The 18,108-nt window shown below is 41.7% G+C and overlaps 1 protein-coding gene across 1 annotated transcript in view; it reads right to left on the bottom strand.

Moving 5' to 3' along the window:
• Nucleotides 1–178: 178 nt before the first annotated feature.
• The window catches only part of ARHGDIB (Rho GDP dissociation inhibitor beta), a 20,194-nt gene continuing 2,264 nt past the window's right edge, over nucleotides 179–18,108 (bottom strand). Inside the window, exons 2-6 of the mRNA XM_049625130.1 lie at nucleotides 9,733–9,916; nucleotides 8,996–9,079; nucleotides 6,183–6,259; nucleotides 2,409–2,472; nucleotides 179–664 (exon numbers count right to left, since the gene is read on the bottom strand). Of these exons, the coding sequence (XP_049481087.1) occupies nucleotides 465–664; nucleotides 2,409–2,472; nucleotides 6,183–6,259; nucleotides 8,996–9,079; nucleotides 9,733–9,910 (603 nt within the window). The 5' untranslated portion in view covers nucleotides 9,911–9,916 and the 3' untranslated portion in view covers nucleotides 179–464. The remainder of the gene's footprint in view (nucleotides 665–2,408; nucleotides 2,473–6,182; nucleotides 6,260–8,995; nucleotides 9,080–9,732; nucleotides 9,917–18,108) is intronic.

The following is an 18,108-nucleotide window of genomic DNA, read 5'->3' on the forward strand; positions in this document are numbered from 1 at the left end:
TTTACAGTGTCTCCCATAAAAGAAGAACCCCAACTGGTAGGCAACGTGATTAGGGACCTTCACTGAGCCAGCAGCAACCACAGAAGAATGCAGGGATGGGAATGAGCTACTGGAACCCAAGGCAAAGGACTATTAGTGATAGTTTGCCTATTTCCTGGCCTCTAGTTGCTCGCATGGGAAAAATAGAAGGAAATACTAAATGACCATGTATTGAAATGAAGAATTTTGAAGATCTGGCCATGATGAGGATTGGAAGGAATGGGCAGGATTAAAGTCTGGGTGTTAAGCATCTTGTGCTAGGGACCACTTTGAGAGACATTGCGGGACAAGAAGCATTGATAACAGAATGTGGGGAGTATTGGGGAAAGGACCTAGCTCTGAACAGGGAGGAGGGACAGGGTGATGAATATGACAGAGAGGGTACTTCTGAGTGGCAAGGTGGGGAAAAGGAAGGGCAGATGCACTCATTCTGTCCATTCCTTCTTAATAGACAGGTTCCACTCCCAGGTAAGGTGGTCATGCTTGTCATCGTCGGTGAAGAAGGACTTGTTGTGGTAAGTGCCTCGGGCCAGCATACCCTTGGGAGCCTCCTCAATGGGAGTCAGGAACTCATACTCCTCTGGCCGAGGCCCATAGCTGCCAACCATAAATGTCGCTTTATCCACTAGGAAGAAAGGAAAGTTCATTAGGGTAAGAGTCTGAAAGAGAAAACAAGCACAGCAAACTGGAAATTTCATAGCACAGCTCACAGTGATCAACGCCAAGAGCCACAGTTTCCAATACTGGCAAAATGTCAGATTTATATGGGGCACCTTTTTATTTTCTTGAAAATATTTTTTTTTTTTATCGGAGTACCTTTTAATAATACAGTTTTCTTTGACCCACTCTCAGATACTATGGACAAGTAATCTTCCATGTGTGGTCCCAAGAATCAGTGTTTTAAAAAGCATCACAGCTGATACTATCAGGAGAGTTGGGAAATCTGTGCCTTAAAGCTATGGGGATCAAGACTCTTTTATGGTAGATGTAGCAGATTATACCATAAAAAAAACTCCACATTAACGGAAACCTGAGTTCTGATCTTAGCTCTGCAACTATTTAAGTCACATAACATTTCTAGGCCTCTGTTTCTTCCTATATGCAATGAACTTCTTCTAATCTACAAACTATCGTTCTATGAACATATCAACTGGGGGAGACAAGGTAACAGAGGGTGATCAGAATGAACAATACTCATGGATGGAATCATTGGATGGATGGGGAAAATCAATAATTTGGTAAAAAAAAAAAAAAGTCTTCACAAATGTTGAAAATAGCCAACCCAAATTATTAACAGGTGAATAACTGGGATATATATTAAGTAGAGCATTAGAAACTGTAACTAAGGCTAGGTAGATAAACAGGCAGGCAAAGTGTAGTTAGCTGTAAAGTGTTGTGAAGAAGCTTGGAGGAACAGCTACAGACATATCATCGTCCTCTTGCCTAATTGAGGCAACATAGTCTCTATACCCAAGGAAAATAGGAAACAGAAGTATTTTTTCATGAGACTTGGTATTGGAAAGACCAGTTAAGATCTTCCAGGTCAATAACCTTCTGTGGGGTTTGAGTCATTGAGTGGTTGTCTGTGTCCTGCAAATTTATCAGACAATTCTCTCCTAATCCTTTGATGGAACTGATCTGGGCAGTACTGTCTCACACCCCTGGAAGGAGAGCCCCCAAGGTAAGATGGAACTGTAAAAGTACTTCCATCATCTTTCCAAGTGTCATTTCTCCCTGCCCACAATAATGGAAGGAAACTGGAGGCAGTTCCCCAAGGCATGTACAGGTTAGGTACAATTTGTCAAGAGCAGCTGCAGATCGAGTAGTGTCACATTATGTCTCAATCACAGCTTCTCTCAACTCTAGAAAGATTCTATTTCTTTGTTTAAAAAATTCAGTGCTGCTCCCTGCTCCCCTACCTCCACTCCACAGCTGCCCACATGCTACTTCCGTCTCCCATTTCCAAAAGACATGCATAACACATACCACTAGATAGATCTTTCTGGTCTTGGATTTCTCTGACACATGTATACCTGTGAACTTTTTTTTTTTTTTTGAGAGTATCTTAATATACTCCATCTTTATTCAAACTTATCTTGGTTACTCTTCCCCTTTATGAATAACAAGCTTAAATTCCAGAAACTGAATGCTGAAGGTTAGTGGTGGACCCAGTCTAAACTGGATCTCTGGATGTAGGCCTTACCATTGGTGTCGAGGTCAGAGGTACATATGTGCTTTTTCCTAGGGGGAGCGCCCATAGCTTTTAATCAGATTCTTACATGAGCCTATGATTAAAATTGTTAATAAGCAGAAGATTAAGTATCAGTGGGGAGCAGAGTTTGGGACAATGTAAAGTGTGGGTCCCTTACCTTTCACCCCAGTCCGGTAGGTATGCTGAACATATTTCAGGCCTGACACAATATCTCTGTTCACCTGTAGGTGGGAAGGATCCAAGCAGTTCAGATTAAAATAGGTCTTTCATTTTCCCTCATCTTTCATGCTTATCCTACCTAGCAGTTTTCTCTGAGGACGGAAGAAGATTGAGATTTAATTCAGAATAAGTGTTACTATTATCATTTCATGTGATGGTGAGACAGAGATTGGAGAGATCGCAAGACTCAACATTGCCAATCTGGTTCTAATCATGGAATACTGTGCTGTTTGGTTTGGGGGAGAGGGGTGCTTAATTAAAACATTGTCTCAGTGTTCTTCATTACATTTATCCTTCCTCCAAAGGTCCTAAGAACAGTCTTGAGCTTCCCCTCCCTGATACTACTGGCCAGAAGACTGTCCTTGTCTTAGGAAAGGCTACAAAGGTACCAATGGAAAATATTATGTGAATACCTGAAAACCCTAACCTCAGAAATGATCTATCTAGCATGAAAAACAAACAACAAGGAGAAAAGCCGTAATGGAAAATCAGATTTAAAAGATGGTTGTGCCTGTAATGTCACTGAGACTGGAGTCTAAAGATGGGGAGATGGGCCTCATGGAAACATAGGCTTACTAAACTGATAAATAATGGGTGAAATCCACTCGTGTTTGGCAAGCATTTTGGATGTCTGGTATTTTCACATGTTGTCTGAGATGTCACCACTTTCCCAAACCTTTCAGAGAAAGTTCACTAAAGTAGGATGAAAATATATATAGCCCAAGCACTTTGTTTTTCCATGATTCATTTTGCCTAGGACTGAACTGCATTGCCCATTAATTTTATACAGTGCTCATGTTTATATAAACAAATAAAGTGGACATTGCGTCATTAGCTGGAGGGCTTGGTTAATTGTTCACCAAGATGAAGAATGAAAGCATCTTCAAATAATTTCTCCCAACAGTAATTATGGCTGCCTTCCTGTTTTGGACAGAATAATTAAACCAATTTATCAGTGCTATGTTTTGTTTTATTGGCAATGAGGTAGCTCAGCCATGAACCCTAGCTTAGGTTTTAGATGGTCACTCAGTAAAATCTGTCATACAAATCTATCAAAAGCATACAGAATGAAAACAACTCCATGGAAGAAATTGTGACAAAGTGATGCCCTAACTTTCTGATTACTCTGCCAGATGTGGCTCATACAAATAGAAAAAAGTGAATGCATTTTTCTAGAAGTCTCTAAGTTAGTCCTTTGGTCTTTGTTATGAGATGTGGTCTGGTGGTAAAAAGACTGGAAAACAGTAATGGTGATTGCTACTCACCATAAGGACTTCAGAACTGAGCCTCCTGTTTTTCTACTGCTCCATAGAGGGTTCATTTAGTATAAATATGTTTGAGATGGGTAATAGAGAAGTACGAATATTCATAGAACTCTCTTCCTCTGTCTGCATGCCTTCCCATTGTTCCTCTCCACTCCCAGAGGAAGAAGCCTTGGTGACCAGAGGACTGTGAAAGTCAGAGATACTACGTGTCCTTGGGAGCAGAAGGAAAAGGGGGAGAAACTAGAAGAACCATGCTCCCCCGGCCAGGTTTTGGGGGAAGAAAGAGAAGAACACTGAACACCATTGAAAGACAGATAATGGAATAGCTTGAGAAGGATAGGTATTATCTCTGCTTTAAACGTCTGCTAGAACTCCCCTGGGAAGCCATCTGGTCCTGGATTCTTATTTGTTGGGAGATTTTTGATAACCGATTCAATTTCTTCGCTGGTTATGGGTCTGTTCAAGCTTTCTATTTCCTCCTGATTGAGTTTTGGAAGAGTGTGGGTGTTTAGGAATTTGTCCATTTCTTCCAGGTTGTCCAATTTGTTGGCATATAATTTTTCATAGTATTCCCTGATAATTGTTTGTATCTCTGAGGGATTGGTTGTAATAATTCCATTTTCATTCATGATTTTATCTATTTGGGTCATCTCCCTTTTCTTTTTGAGAAGCCTGGCTAGAGGTTTGTCAATTTTGTTAATTTTTTCAAAAAACCAACTCTTGGTTTCGTTGATCTGCTCTACAGTTTTTTTAGATTCTATATTGTTTATTTCTGCTCTGATCTTTATTATTTCTCTTCTTCTGCTGGGTTTAGGCTGCCTTTGTTGTTCTGCTTCTATTTCCTTTAGGTGTGCTGTTAGATTTTGTATTTGGGATTTTTCTTGTTTCTTGAGATAGGCCTGGATTGCGATGTATTATGCAAGAGGACTTTTGGAATGTGATGCTGGTGTTATAAATGCAAACTTTCTTGGATACTTTTCAGCAGATGTCAGTAAAGACTTAAAACGCTTCTCAATTATTTCCAGTTTTGACCTGTCATTTCTTCTAACTGGAGCCCCACGCTGGGACAGGCCACAGGTTAGTTAACATTGTGTGGGTTGCACACAGAGAATGGTTTTCTCTTGCTTGAGACAATGCTAAGTATCTGAAGCGGGTGGGACCTGAAAACTCCTTTCTGTGCCCTCCTCCTGCATCACCCTAATGTGTAACCCCGACCACTGCATCCTCTTCGGCTTTCCCACCACAGCAGAGGCCTATGTTCCAGACCTTTTCTTCTCATCTTACTCCCATCAAAATTTACCTTACCTCCTTCATTTGGTACAAATGGGCTTACTAAACTGACAAATTAAGGCAATAGCATTAATGATTAAAAATTCAACCGATGTGTAACCCCTTCTAAGCATATTCGGATGCAATGCCTTAGATATAATTCTAGGCATATTTAGATACAATACCAAACTCTCGGGTGCTTTGATAATGAATAATACTACACGAAACAAGCAAGTGAACCATGGCTCAGTGCATATTGTAGAGTAGGCATCAACAAGTATTTTCAGAATGAAATTATTTTGAGGCATAATTATACGTGGTACAGAGTGATTGTCCACAGACCCTGAATCAACCCTGCACTGAGGGGAAAGAAGAGCCCAGTGTGCAAACACAGAGGGCAGATGGGGTCTTCCTTGGTGGCCCTAAAGGTCCCTGAAGGATATGGCTGAGAAAGGCAACCAAGGCAAATATAAGCAATTGAGAGCAAACAGTACATCTCTGACTTATTTGTTTTCAGTCAAGATTATTTTTCTTCTTGCTTTTGGCTGTTCAATGGGGTATGCGTTCATTCTTTATATGTCAATTCCTGTTCAGCTTTTGCTGTTACCTGTTTGCTTGCTCCACAACTATAATTGTAGTTTCCAGTTATTTGCCAAGGTCCGTACTCCTGGATTTATACAACCATTGAGCAATTAGAACTGCGGCTCTATCTGTTCCATTGTTTACTAATAATTGATTCATTCATTTATCGATTTCTCAATAAGTATTCACTAAATATCATTTACAAAGTTTTGGGTAAGATATTGGAAACAAGAGATAAGTAATCTCTCCCTTTCTCAGGGCGCTTGGGCTGTACAGGGAAGAAATGCCACAAATGGTACAATACAAAATAGGGTGTGCTTCATGGACGGGAGCGTTGGGAGTTCACAGAACAGTCCTGTTGGTTATCAATGGAGAGTTCAAGGCTAGGGCTCTGGTTGGGAAAAGGCATGAAGCAAGGGTGGGACTCAGCAGGTAGAGCTCAGAGTTGGGGAGAGGACAGTCTAGAGAGGGGAGGTCAGGGGGAAGGAAACACAAAAACTATGACAGCATGTTAATGCAAGACATTTGGGCTTTTTCCTTCTCTGATTATAGGAAGAATTTAAGCTTTATAAAAACATTCAGGGAAAGATACTCACTTTGAAGTTAATTTTGACTCTGTATTCAACACCTTCCTTTAGCACAAAAGTTTCTTTTTTGAGAGCTTCAAGATCCCCTGTAGAAGTAGATTTAGAAAGAGATTATTCTCCTCAGAAGGAGAAACACAAGAAGATGAATGATTTAAACTCCGGGGCTGTTTGCTGGGCTCATCAGAGCAGCACAGTCCTCATGGCCCTCAATTCAAAGAATATTTGAGACTAGTTGCTACACACACACACACACACACACGCACACACACACTTGAAAAGCTGAAATCTTATAGCTAGATATGGAAGAAATGTGATAGTACTTTTCCCCCAAGTTTGATGACAACCCTAAAATATATAAGGTATTAACAGCAGTGAGTTGTGTGTGACGATGTCTTTTCTTTTTCTTCTTTAATGTTTATTTATTTTTGAGAGAGAGAGAGAGAGAGAGAGAGAGAAAGAGAAAGTATTAGTGGGGGAGGGGCAGAGAGAGAGAGAGAGGGAGATCCAGAATCTGAAGCAGGCTCCAGGCTCCGAGCTGCCAGCACAAAGCCTAATGCGGGGCTCAAACCCACAAACTGTGAGATCATGACCTGAGCTGAAGTCGGACGCTTAACCGACTGAGCCACCCAGGTGCACCTGACAATGTCTTTTCTAATTGTCAATAATAAAAACAAGTTTTAATCAGTGATCCTAGAGGAACATCTGAATGATCTTGCTATTTTCTGTATTGAAAATGATATCACATATGTGGCCAAACAAAAAGATGATTAAAGAATATGCCCTTACCTCTCAAATAGATAAATATAAGAAAAATATTATATGGTAGTACCACCTAATTGTTTTTGTAGATTTGGTGATGTTTATGGCATTTTCTAGCTTTAAAAAAATTTACTTCTCTTGTTTTCCCTTTTATCATTCTAGATATATATTCACTTTGTACTTAATTTTGCTTTTGCATTTGTAATTTCATATTATTTTCCTTAAGGAGAGTACCTTAAGTAATAAAAGCTTCAGGACCCATAAAACCAGGATCTGACTCTAATTCCTGTACTTTAGGTATGGAGATAATCACTCTCTGTTCTTCTCCCAATGTGATCCTGTGTCATCTGACCTTCAGGGGTAAGTGTGTGTTTGTGTGTGTGTTTTGCTGTTTTGCATAGCTCTGTGCATGTGCTTCACACCATGTAGTATATATATATATGTGTGTGTGTGTGTGTGCATTTATATAGTATATATATATATGTACACACACAGTTTTGTATATATACTATATATATATATAATGTATATTGTACATATTTACACATATATACACACACACACTGTTTTCTATATATACTGTATATTATGGGTATTATATATATGTGTGTGTGTGTGTGTGTGTGTGTGTGAATACTGGGATTCACCTCAATAGCCTTTTTGTGACAGAAAACCAAACTTAGACATCCCAATGCTAGGAAAGTGAAAGAAACTGAGTTTTCCCTGCAATACCATCAGGCCCTTAGATTTCCTCAGAGCTAATTCAGACCCCATCTAACAAATTGACAGCTGTACCTGGTAACATTACCCAATTTCACACAGGAAGAGGCCCGAGTCCTGGTGAGAAAGAAAGAGAGAGAGAGATTCTCCTAGAGAGATGCTAGAATGTGGGGGTAGCTGAACTTGTGTCTGCTGTAATGATTTCAGTTGAAGGGGAAGTGTGTCTTCTCAGCCTCTGATTTCCTCCCTCAGACAAGCCCATATAAGGCAAAGAGTGGATATGTCCTGTGAGAAGGGAGCCACCTGGCCGCTGAGCCTACTGTTCTAGAGTCATGCTTTGCTCTGTCTCATGAGTCCACCTTTTGAATCTAGTAATTTTATTTTTTGCTGAAGATCTACCTCGGACACCCTCAACCTCCTGGCTCTTCCCTCTCTATCCTGGGATGCACACGTCACCCATAATACCTGACTTCTCAGCCTGTCTTTATTGCCTCAAGATTTAAGTTCCAGGAAAGGACTTGACCCTTGTCACAATAAGGGGAAAAGAAATAACATCTTAATTGGTACATCTTTAGTGGGGGAAGTTGCTTATACAAGAATCAGAGCTTTAGGCTAAAATAGTATGTAACAGTAGAATTTCCAGCACTATTTAAAAGATTTTAGGGGTGCCTGGGTGGCTCAGTTGGGTAAGCGTCTGACTTCAGCTCAAGTCATGATCTCGTGATTTGTTGGTTTGAGCCCTGCATCAGGCTCTGTGTTGACAGTTCAGAGCCTGGAGCCTGCTTTGGATTCTGTGTCTCCCTCTCTCTCTGTCTGCCCATCTCCTGCTTTTGCTCTGTCTGTCTGTCTCTCTCTCTCTCTCAAAAATAAACATTAAAAATTTTTTAAAAATTAATAAAAGATTTTAGATTGCTTCTTGCCTTCAAGTAAGGTCTCTAGGTGATGTAAGATGAATATTTTCTCTGATGTTTAGAATGTGTAAATATTACATTTCAGAAGCATACAGCTTGCTTCTTAATATTTCCATCATCAGTCGCTTTATATGGATAGTAATTCCCCTGGTACTGTGTAGAGATAAAATTCTGAAGTAATTATGATACAAGTAAATACATCCAATGCTTATGACTGCACTCCCTCCAATTAATTAGAGACAGAGATTGAGCTTTTCATTAAGCATGGTAAATACTGCACTCTGAGAGCAATGATTTGTGAACCGATGCCAGCATACATGTGTCTGGCATTCACCTTGCTGGCATTTCCTTTTGCTGGGAGAGGGGGCAGAGACTAAGTTTTCCCTGAGATATCGCTAGACGCCTTTGAACAGAACAGATGTGTCCACTTACCAGTGAGGTCCATGGTGATTGGTCCTGGGGCACTGTCACAAACCAGGCTAAGCCGGGTGACCTTGACATTGGGGGCTGTTGGGTCTGCAGGATTCAGAAAAGAATGTAATTTTAGGGAAGAGAACATGTGGGTACAGTGTGTGTACATTTCAAGTAGGAGAGAAGGAATATAAAAAGAAAAGTGATATCTCTAATGTGGAGCGAATATACAGATGAAAGCGACAGATTCACTATGTTGGCCTTAATGGCCTCAGAAACTCGAGCAGGACTATTTCTGTGTCAAGCTTTTGGAGGCCCATCTTAGTTATCAACAGCAAACATTTCCTGAGTGGCTGTGGGTAAGTTCCTCTGCTAGATGGGCAGTGTCCATCTATATCCAATTCTGCTGTTGTGTATGTGGAAGAGATGAACGGTTAAGTAAGGAGTAAGGAAGAGAAAGAGAAGAAGGAAAGAAAATGTGAGAGAATGGAGAGAATGCCATCCGAGTGGTAGTCTGAAGTTCTTTCTAGATCTTCCTTATGTGTAATTTTTGCCTATTTCAATGCCAACTTGCACTTTATCTCCAAAAAGGACTTAATCCTGCAGTTGTCACTTTATGCAGCATATATAGATCGTGCCTCACTCACTGAGCCCTGGAAACACTTGGTATTCTTTCTTTTGCACCTGCTCCTGTGTTGCCAAAATATATGCCTGATCGGGGCCCTCCCACCTCCCCCCATCCCCCTGTACACACACACCTGCCACCACAGGGCCGTCCCCCAGGAGTGTTTTCTTGTACTTGATTAGGCTTTCATCATCCTTGTCCATCTCCTGGAGCTCTTTCAGCGACTTCTGAGGTGGAGGCTTGTAATTGAGCTTGCTGTCCAGCTCATCAACATCTTCCTCCAGGTGTGCTTCTGGGTCCTTTTCAGTCATTTTAATCTATTTTAGAGACAGAGAGGACGATAGTCCATTAGCCAAAAGTCCACAGATATGGAAAATGTTTGTGGGGCTACTGGTAACACCATCCTTGCCCTAATGGACTTTTGTCATTGTCAGGGATTTTCCAGGATATTTTTTCCTAATTTAATCTCATATTTTTACACGATGAGAAGATAATGCATTTGGTCTTTTCTCAGATCTTCCTGAATTTCTCTGCACTGTGACAAATGTCTCCTGTTCACCAAATAAAACTGACAAGAAAGAAATAGCTCACTTGTGAATAATGTGTAAGCGAAGCAACATAACACAGGCAGCCCCAAATAATGAGCAGAGAGCCCCAGTTCAAATAATTATAGAAATGACCACAGTTCTCTAAATCCAGCCACCACCCCTCCAGTGTCAAAGCTCTTAACGTTGTACAGTCTCGGTTATGATGGTTTCAAAACACAGGGAGCCAAAGAAAGAGTTGGCATCTTCCCATTAATTGAATATCTCCCTGAACTCCTGCAATACTTCAAAGGTAAGTCATGCAACGTTGTAGACCCCTATGATACCTGCCTGAGGTGTAGGAATGGTTCCCATCCAACACTCCTTGAGGGCAGGTACCAGGTTCTGTGTTTCTCTTGAATCTCCCATAATAATTGAATAGTGGAGGCATTTTATAAACATCCATTGTTTGATTTGTTTGGTTCTATAGCTAAAGATCTTCTGTTCTTTTGAAATGACATAAAATAACAAAATTAAATTCCTCCAGACGAAATGGTAAGGATTAGTATGTCTTTACTTTTACCTTCCATTGATCTCCCCTTTCTGGATCCCCTTCCCTTTTAGTACCTCCCCTACCCAGATTTCTAGTGACTTTATGCCCTAAGGCCTCATCTGGGCATACTCTGGAGTCTGTCTTCTTCCATTATCACATTATAATCTACCTTTACTTGCTGTGTATTAAAATAGTGAGGGGAGATTCTTTTTTTTTAATTGATTTATTTATTTTGAGAAAGAGAGAGAGAGAGGCAGAGAGAGAGAAGGAGAGAGAGAATCCCAAGCAGGCTCTGCACCACCAGTGCAGATTGGGTCAAACTTGCGGAACCATGAGATCATGACCTGAGCCAAAATCGAGTCAAATGCCCAAATGACTGAGCCACCCAGGTGCCCTGAGGCATGATTCTAATTAAATTATTCACACTTAATTGTTAGTGACTGAATAATAGATTTTTTAAAAATTACCCATTTTAGGGCATGTGTAGTCAGAGATTTTCAGAGCAGAAAGGAAACTTAGAGGTGATATATTCCAAGCCCTCATTGAATCATTGAAAAAATGGAAAGTCAGAGGTTAAGAGAAATGCTCAAATTCCTATAGCTGGAAGTGCAGTGTCCTAATAAAGAGGAAGAAGTCTGTGCTGGAAGAATTTCAGGCCCATGGCTGGCAGCAATGGAGCTATTTGGGGGAAACACAGGAGGTATTTGGGCAAGGAGATAATTTCCTGATTTCCTTCAGTCCTCACCCAAGAGTATGTCTCTTCCCTGCCATGTTAAAGGCTACATTGTTCCTGAGTGGCACAACTGTGAGACAATATCTAGCATATCTCTTCTTAAATGACTCTGCAAACCTCTATAAAGTCCCCCAGGGGGTGAAGCTATCTCTGGCCAAAACCAGTTACGGTTTTGAGTTTCGATGTCTCCATCATTGGCATCAGAAAGGAAAATAATTGGGAAGTGAAGCCAAACAAAAACAATTTTAAGAGAAAAGGAAGGAAAAGAAAGAGAAGAGAAAGAAACACTATCTCTTGGCTCATCGATCCTCTGCTAGCAAAATAACAAGCCAAACACCATGCGCTTGATCAAGTCTGCAAACAGCATTGCAATGCCCAGGTCCACTTCCTGTGCAGGAAGGAAGTAGGCAGGCTTGTTCCTATGGCAACTCTTGCTTCAGCCCAAGATTCAGCACCACTCAAAGCTGAGCCTCTCACAGCACAATAAACATCATGACCAGCTCAACTCATATTCCAAACAACACTCAGGGAAACTGAATGAATGGGTTAGAAAAATAATGAAGGGCGCAGTGGGTAGAGATTGTAGATTGTAGGTAGTTTGAGGACAATCATGAAGCAGTGAGATGAAGAGCAAACCAGATAAGACTAATCAGAAGAGACAGGCTCTCCTCTGATGACACCCAGGAGCCTGACCAGATACCCAGAATGGAAGTCACATAACAAACCTGTGGACAGGTCATCAGGAAGCCTATCTATAGATGAGGACATCTTGGCCCTCTTCAAAAGGCCTTTCTGGAATATATCGCTTGGCTCTAACAAATCATCTGCTTGAAGTCCGACCATCAAAAGATATCACACGTACCCACTAACTAGCCCAAGGTAATTTCCATAACTTGCAGGGAATTATTATTTTGCAGGCTGAAATCTCAATTTTGAATGGAGAAAGAGAGGGAGAGAGAGAGAGAGAAGAAGGGAGAGACAAAGACAAAGACCTGATCTCAGACAGGGTTTGCCAACCTCTGTGTGATCATTGGCAAGTCAATTTATCTGTCATCTAGATCTTGATATTCTTACTAGTAAATCTGAGACTTATGTCAAGTCTAAATTTGCTTGATTCATTGCAAACAGGTATACAATAATTGCTTCACAAAAATGAAACAAATTTGTTTAAAAGACATGTAAGAGCAGAGAATAGCATGAGGTTACTGTATAAAATTGCTGTAGTAAAGAGGAGAAAATTCAGGACCACATCAAAATAATTTGTTTGTTTGTTTTTTAATGTTTATTTATTTTTTGAGAGAGAGATTGACAGAGTGTGAGGAGGGGACAGGCAGAGAGAGAAAGACACAGAATCCGAAGCAGGCTCCAGGCTCTGAGCTGTCAGCACAGAACCTGATGCAGGGCTCGAACCCACGAACTGTGAGATCATGACCTGAGCCGAAGTTGGATGCTCAACCGACTGAGTCAACCAGGCGCCCCAAAATAATTTGGTTTAATCACATAACATATAAAAAGGAAATATGAAGCTAGATGGTCCCAAACCAGTTCAATCTGGAAAGCTGAGTAGAAAAAGATGAAAACATAATAATACAAGAAATAAAGAAGTGGAAAAGCAATTCTCAAGGAAACTTCTTTAAAGCATAATGTTTGGTGAGCACCTACTATTTATAAGACACGGTGCTTTAGCACACTCATACTGGTATTTAAGTTAGTCTCCAAAGTGGAGAGAGGGCTGGGGGATGGACAACCACAGTGGTTTGGTTGGTTCATCTTTTCAGAAACTGTAGGTCTCTTGCCAAATCTGGTGAAAGTCACAACTTAGAAAAAAGGAATACACCTATGAGATTGTGCTTGCAACCCAGAGGCTCCTAGGCTTTACTGGAGTCCAAGATTAGAAACATGACCTTGACACTGTGACTTCTTGGAAACATGAAGCAGAGAGTTGAGTGTTAAAATGGAAGCTTGCCTGGCTGGGTCACTGATCCCACCTAGCTTTCAGCTGAGAATCATGTGTATCAAACCCCAAATGTTGGCTTATGTAGAAGCAGAAGGAGATACCGGGTAATGTCTATATCTGAGGGAATGACACAAAGCCTGGCAGAGGAGCAAAAGTGCAAAGGGCACAGCTCTTTGGGGGAAGAGTTCTGTTCAATATACTTGATTTTGGATAATTATCTCTGCTTTGAACTAGGACTTCATCACGAGTGGATTTTGTTTCTGGCTTTGCTACTGATCAGCTGTAACACCCTGAGAAGATGTTTCAAATACTGCGGATCTTACTCTCCTTATCTTGGGGTTTGGGGGGCTGGAGCACACAACCTCTAAGTGTATCTTTCCTAAGGTCTCCATCTGTAGATTTCTCCTGCCCGGCAGTCATGTGTCCACTAAGCCACAGTCATTCAGTTACCTTATTTTACTTGTGTACCCAAGAGACTTATCTATCTCTGTTTTACTATTTCAGATTTGCATGAATTCCCAAAAGGAACTGCATTTTTCATTTCACAGTTCATCTCTGCAGAACTTCAGATCCTGCCAAAGCCTCAGCCACAATAGCTTATATAGTTTGATGATGATTTCCCAAATTATACGTGCGCATATATTTAACCACAGATATCCGTTTTCTCTTTCTATCCCCCCATTTTATGGGTGCTTGCTAAAGTGAGAATAGGCATGTCATGGAAATTCTATAGACTATCTTCAAGTATCATCTAAAGAACAACTGATTTTCGGGGTGCCTGGGTGGCTCAGTTGGTTAAGCGGCTGACTTTGGCTTAGGCCATGATCTCACGGTTTGTGGGTTCGAGCCCCTCATTGGGCTCTGTGCTGCCAGCTCCAAGCCTGGAGCCTGCTTTCGGATTCTGTGTCTCCCTCTCTCTCTGCTCCTCCCTCACTTGCGCTCTCAAAGATAAATAAATAAACATTAAAAAAAAAAAAAAGAAAAACCGGTTCTCTTATTGATGGTAATAATTATAATAGTTAACTTACATAATGCTAAATGCTTTCCTGAGGATTATCTCATCATCCTCATGACAGCCTTGAGGACGGGTATTATCATTCTCTTCAGGAAACTAAAGCTCAGGTAAGTAACTTGCCCAAGATGACATGCTGTATAAGGGGCCGAATTATATCTGAGCCCAGGTTGTCTGGCTTCCAGGAGCAACGATCTGTTGCTTCAGCCGTCTTTATTAAGAAGTAAAGATAAAATTATAGAACCCATTAGTCTTCTTGGGAATCTATCTTGAGGGTGCCCAGGCTGCGGTAAATGCTTCTTTGCAAAACTCTGCAGGCTTTAGCAAGGCAGGGAAGTGTCATATAAAGAAGGTTTCCATGCAACTCTGCCCAAGTCACCTGGCACAGGTCACCGAACCTCCCTGTGCTCCGGATTTTGTCCTCTGCAGAATGAAATCATTGCATTGGAAGGGTTTCTGAAACCTCTTCCTAGTACAATGAATGCTCGAATGCTCCTTAATTTACAGAAGCCTCTGAAACGAGAAAAGAGGAAGTGGAGGTGGGGTAGGGGAGAACCCAGTCCATCTGTGTAGAACATTCTGGCTGGTCTTTTCTCACCTTCCTCTGCAGCTCACCCACTGTTCCACAAAGAGCAGAGCTGGGGTTTTTTTTTTGTCGTTGTTGCTGTTTGTATGTTGTTTTGACTTTGGCTTTTTAAACAGTAAAAGTGGAATGGACAATGAACAATTACGTGTTTAACGAGGTTAGCGTGGGCTCTGTCAGGTCCTGAAGCACATACTGGTTTTGTGTGTGTGTGCTTACTACTCATTATCTTTATCTTCTATTTCACTGATGCTTCCACAGATGAGTTTTCACAGTGAAACCCTCACACCCTTATGTTTGCTACTCAGCAAAGCAGTGTAAACATGAAGGGTGTGCTGAGTTAGGAACTTAATCCTCTCAGGCTCAATAAAATGCCACATTAAATTAGGATGCTTCCTCATGGTGCAAGAATGCCATAGCACCAAAGTGGTGGTTTTGCTTGCAAATTCAGTGAAATTTCCAAGACCTCGCAAGTGAAATACCCTTAAGAATTTGCACCCACCTCGGGATAGAGCACCCTTGTCTGGTTCACTAATGCAGTTCTAAATAAGCCGAGGGCCAGAAAAGGTGAAACTCGACTTTAGATAAAACAAATCACCTCGTTATGTCAAAGAAAGGTGATCTTCAGTGCCTACTAGAATACGGACTTTGAGTCTGATGGGTCGGAGATTCAAAACGCGGTTCTGCGGGACACCTGGGTGGCTCGATGGATTGAGCATCCAAATTTGGCTCAGGTCATGGATCTCATGGTCCGTGAGTTCGAGCCCTGCATTGGGCTCTGTGCTGACAGCTCAGAGCCTGGAGCCAGCTTAAGATTCTGTATCTCCCTGCCCCCGCTTGTGTTCTCTCTCTCTCTCTCTCTCTTTCTTTTTCTCAAAAATAAATAAACATTAAAAAAGTAAAATAAAAACAAAATGTGGGTCTGCACTGAATTATTGCATGACACAAGTAAATTATCAACCTAGCCGAGCCCAAGATTTTCCACTAGTAGTGCGGGAGTAATAATCTTTCTTTATGGGGTTGAAGAATTGGAACAAAGACATGAAAAGTTCCCGGCTGTCCTGGCCAATGGTAGATGCTGAATAAAGGACCCATGCTCGTCCTCTGCTCCCTTCCCAGCGATGCCATCTGTTTTGCTGAACACTTTCAGCAAAGTGAGGTCACTGACTGCCTAGGCACCAAGTGCTTTCCCTTGGATCTGCGGTGTTGACAACATCCACTCCTTCCTTCTTAAAAATAGATTTTGTTTCTTTGAGGCGTACGGAAGAGACAAGAAGTTCTGGGAATCGCAAGGATTGTTTATTAACTGGATCAACCTGAAAATGGGACTGTCACTATTCTATTTCTTTAAAAAAGCTTCCTCATGGGCAATTTAATTTTAGATTCTATTTATTGCTCCCTTTCATAATTGAAGCCAGAGTTCACTCTGTGAATGATGAGAACTGATAAAAGACACAGGGGCGGCCAATGGAGAAAACTTCCTTTGGCTGTGGAGCAAAACACTGTGGAGATTTAACTTCTGTTCCCAAGTTGCCAGATCACTCACGTATCTAGACGCGCAGACCATGAATATTATTAGATAGAAGTGGTGGGGATGAGAGAGGGAAGTACCAGAAGTAGGGGGATTTCCATCAGAGAAGTACCTATGCGAGTCTGAGCATTCTCTGTCACCGTGTCCTGTCCCTTCCCTGCTGACCAGGACACGTCCCACTTTCCCCAGCTCTGGAGAGTTGGGCCATCCCTGAAGGACGGTCCACATGTCAGAGCTGGTCAAGGGTTTGGCTCTGCTTTCCTGGCTGTCTGGTGATTTGGCTTATCTGGGGGAATCCAAGGTCATCCCTCAGGACACCACAAGCTGTCTGGGTTCTGGAGTCCTCTGTGGTTTCTCAGTATTCCATAGCACCATGGTGGGATTGGTGCTTCCCAGGCTCCTCGGGGCTGCTTTCCACCATCTTAGCTCTAGGAAGAGCATCCAAGAGAGCAAAGCTGGATGAGGGGAATCGACTAAGTGCCTGGGAGTCCCTATTAGGGTCAGTAAACATTAAAATCAATCCAGAGGAGGGGACATATTACTAGATGCAGAATTCTTTAACATTTTCCTTGGTGGGAGAACCAACGCATAATTTCTTCCCTGTGTATTCACAATACATCCTTCTAACCCAGATTCATACGTGGAAGGAGAGAGGACTCAGTGGACCCATTCAACTTTTCTGGGTGTCTACCCTGTGAGGTTACTATGCTCAGTATTTTTGCACATATTTATTTTATTTTTAAATTATTCTTAAAGGCTTATTTATTTTGGAGAGAGAAGGAGAGAGAGCGTGCACACACAGGGGAGGGGCAGAGAGGCCGGGGGCAGAGGATCTGAAGCGGGCTCTATGCTGAATCAGAGAGCCTGACATGGGTTTTGAACTCATGAATTGTGAGATCATGACCTGAGCCGAAGTAAGGCGCTTAACCAAGTGAGCCACCCAGACACCTCTGCAAATATTTATTTTAACATTTATTTATTTGAGACAGAGAGATAGAGAGCATGAACAGGGGAGGGTCAGAGAAAGAGGGAGACACAGAATCCGAAACAGGCTCCAGGCTCCGAGCTGTCAGCACAGAGCCCGACGCGGGGCTCGAACCCACGGACCGCAAGATCATGACCTGAGCCGAAGTCGGACGCCCAACCGACTGAGCCACCCAGGCGCCCCTGCAAATATTTATTTTAAATAATCCTCAACAAAAACTGCATTAGGCCGTTATTAAGCAAAATACTACACTGCCATAACTCAATACAGTCACAGAAGTTTTAAATTAAGCATGAAAATAAGTAAAGACACTCTCTATAATCCCTTGTGCCGACAAGATCAGGCCCTTTAAGAAAGCTTTACTGACGTTTTACCAGCTCTGGCTATGGTGACCAGAGTACAGGGGACTCAGTAAGTGTTGCTGAGGGGATAAACATTGAAGTTTCGGGAGCAACATGAGACCCATCTCCGGGCATGCCAGTATGGACTTTAATCCAGGGTCCCTGACAACATAACACTGACCTACAAACAAGGGATTAAAGAAAATTTCTCCCATGAGACATTTCTTAAAATGCCCTTCTAAGGCATTGTAGCTGTTGGTTCTTTTTTTTTTTTTTTTTTTTTTTTTTTT

This window comes from Panthera uncia, chromosome B4, assembly GCF_023721935.1.
Source record: "Panthera uncia isolate 11264 chromosome B4, Puncia_PCG_1.0, whole genome shotgun sequence".
NCBI classification, from domain to species: domain Eukaryota; kingdom Metazoa; phylum Chordata; class Mammalia; order Carnivora; family Felidae; genus Panthera; species Panthera uncia.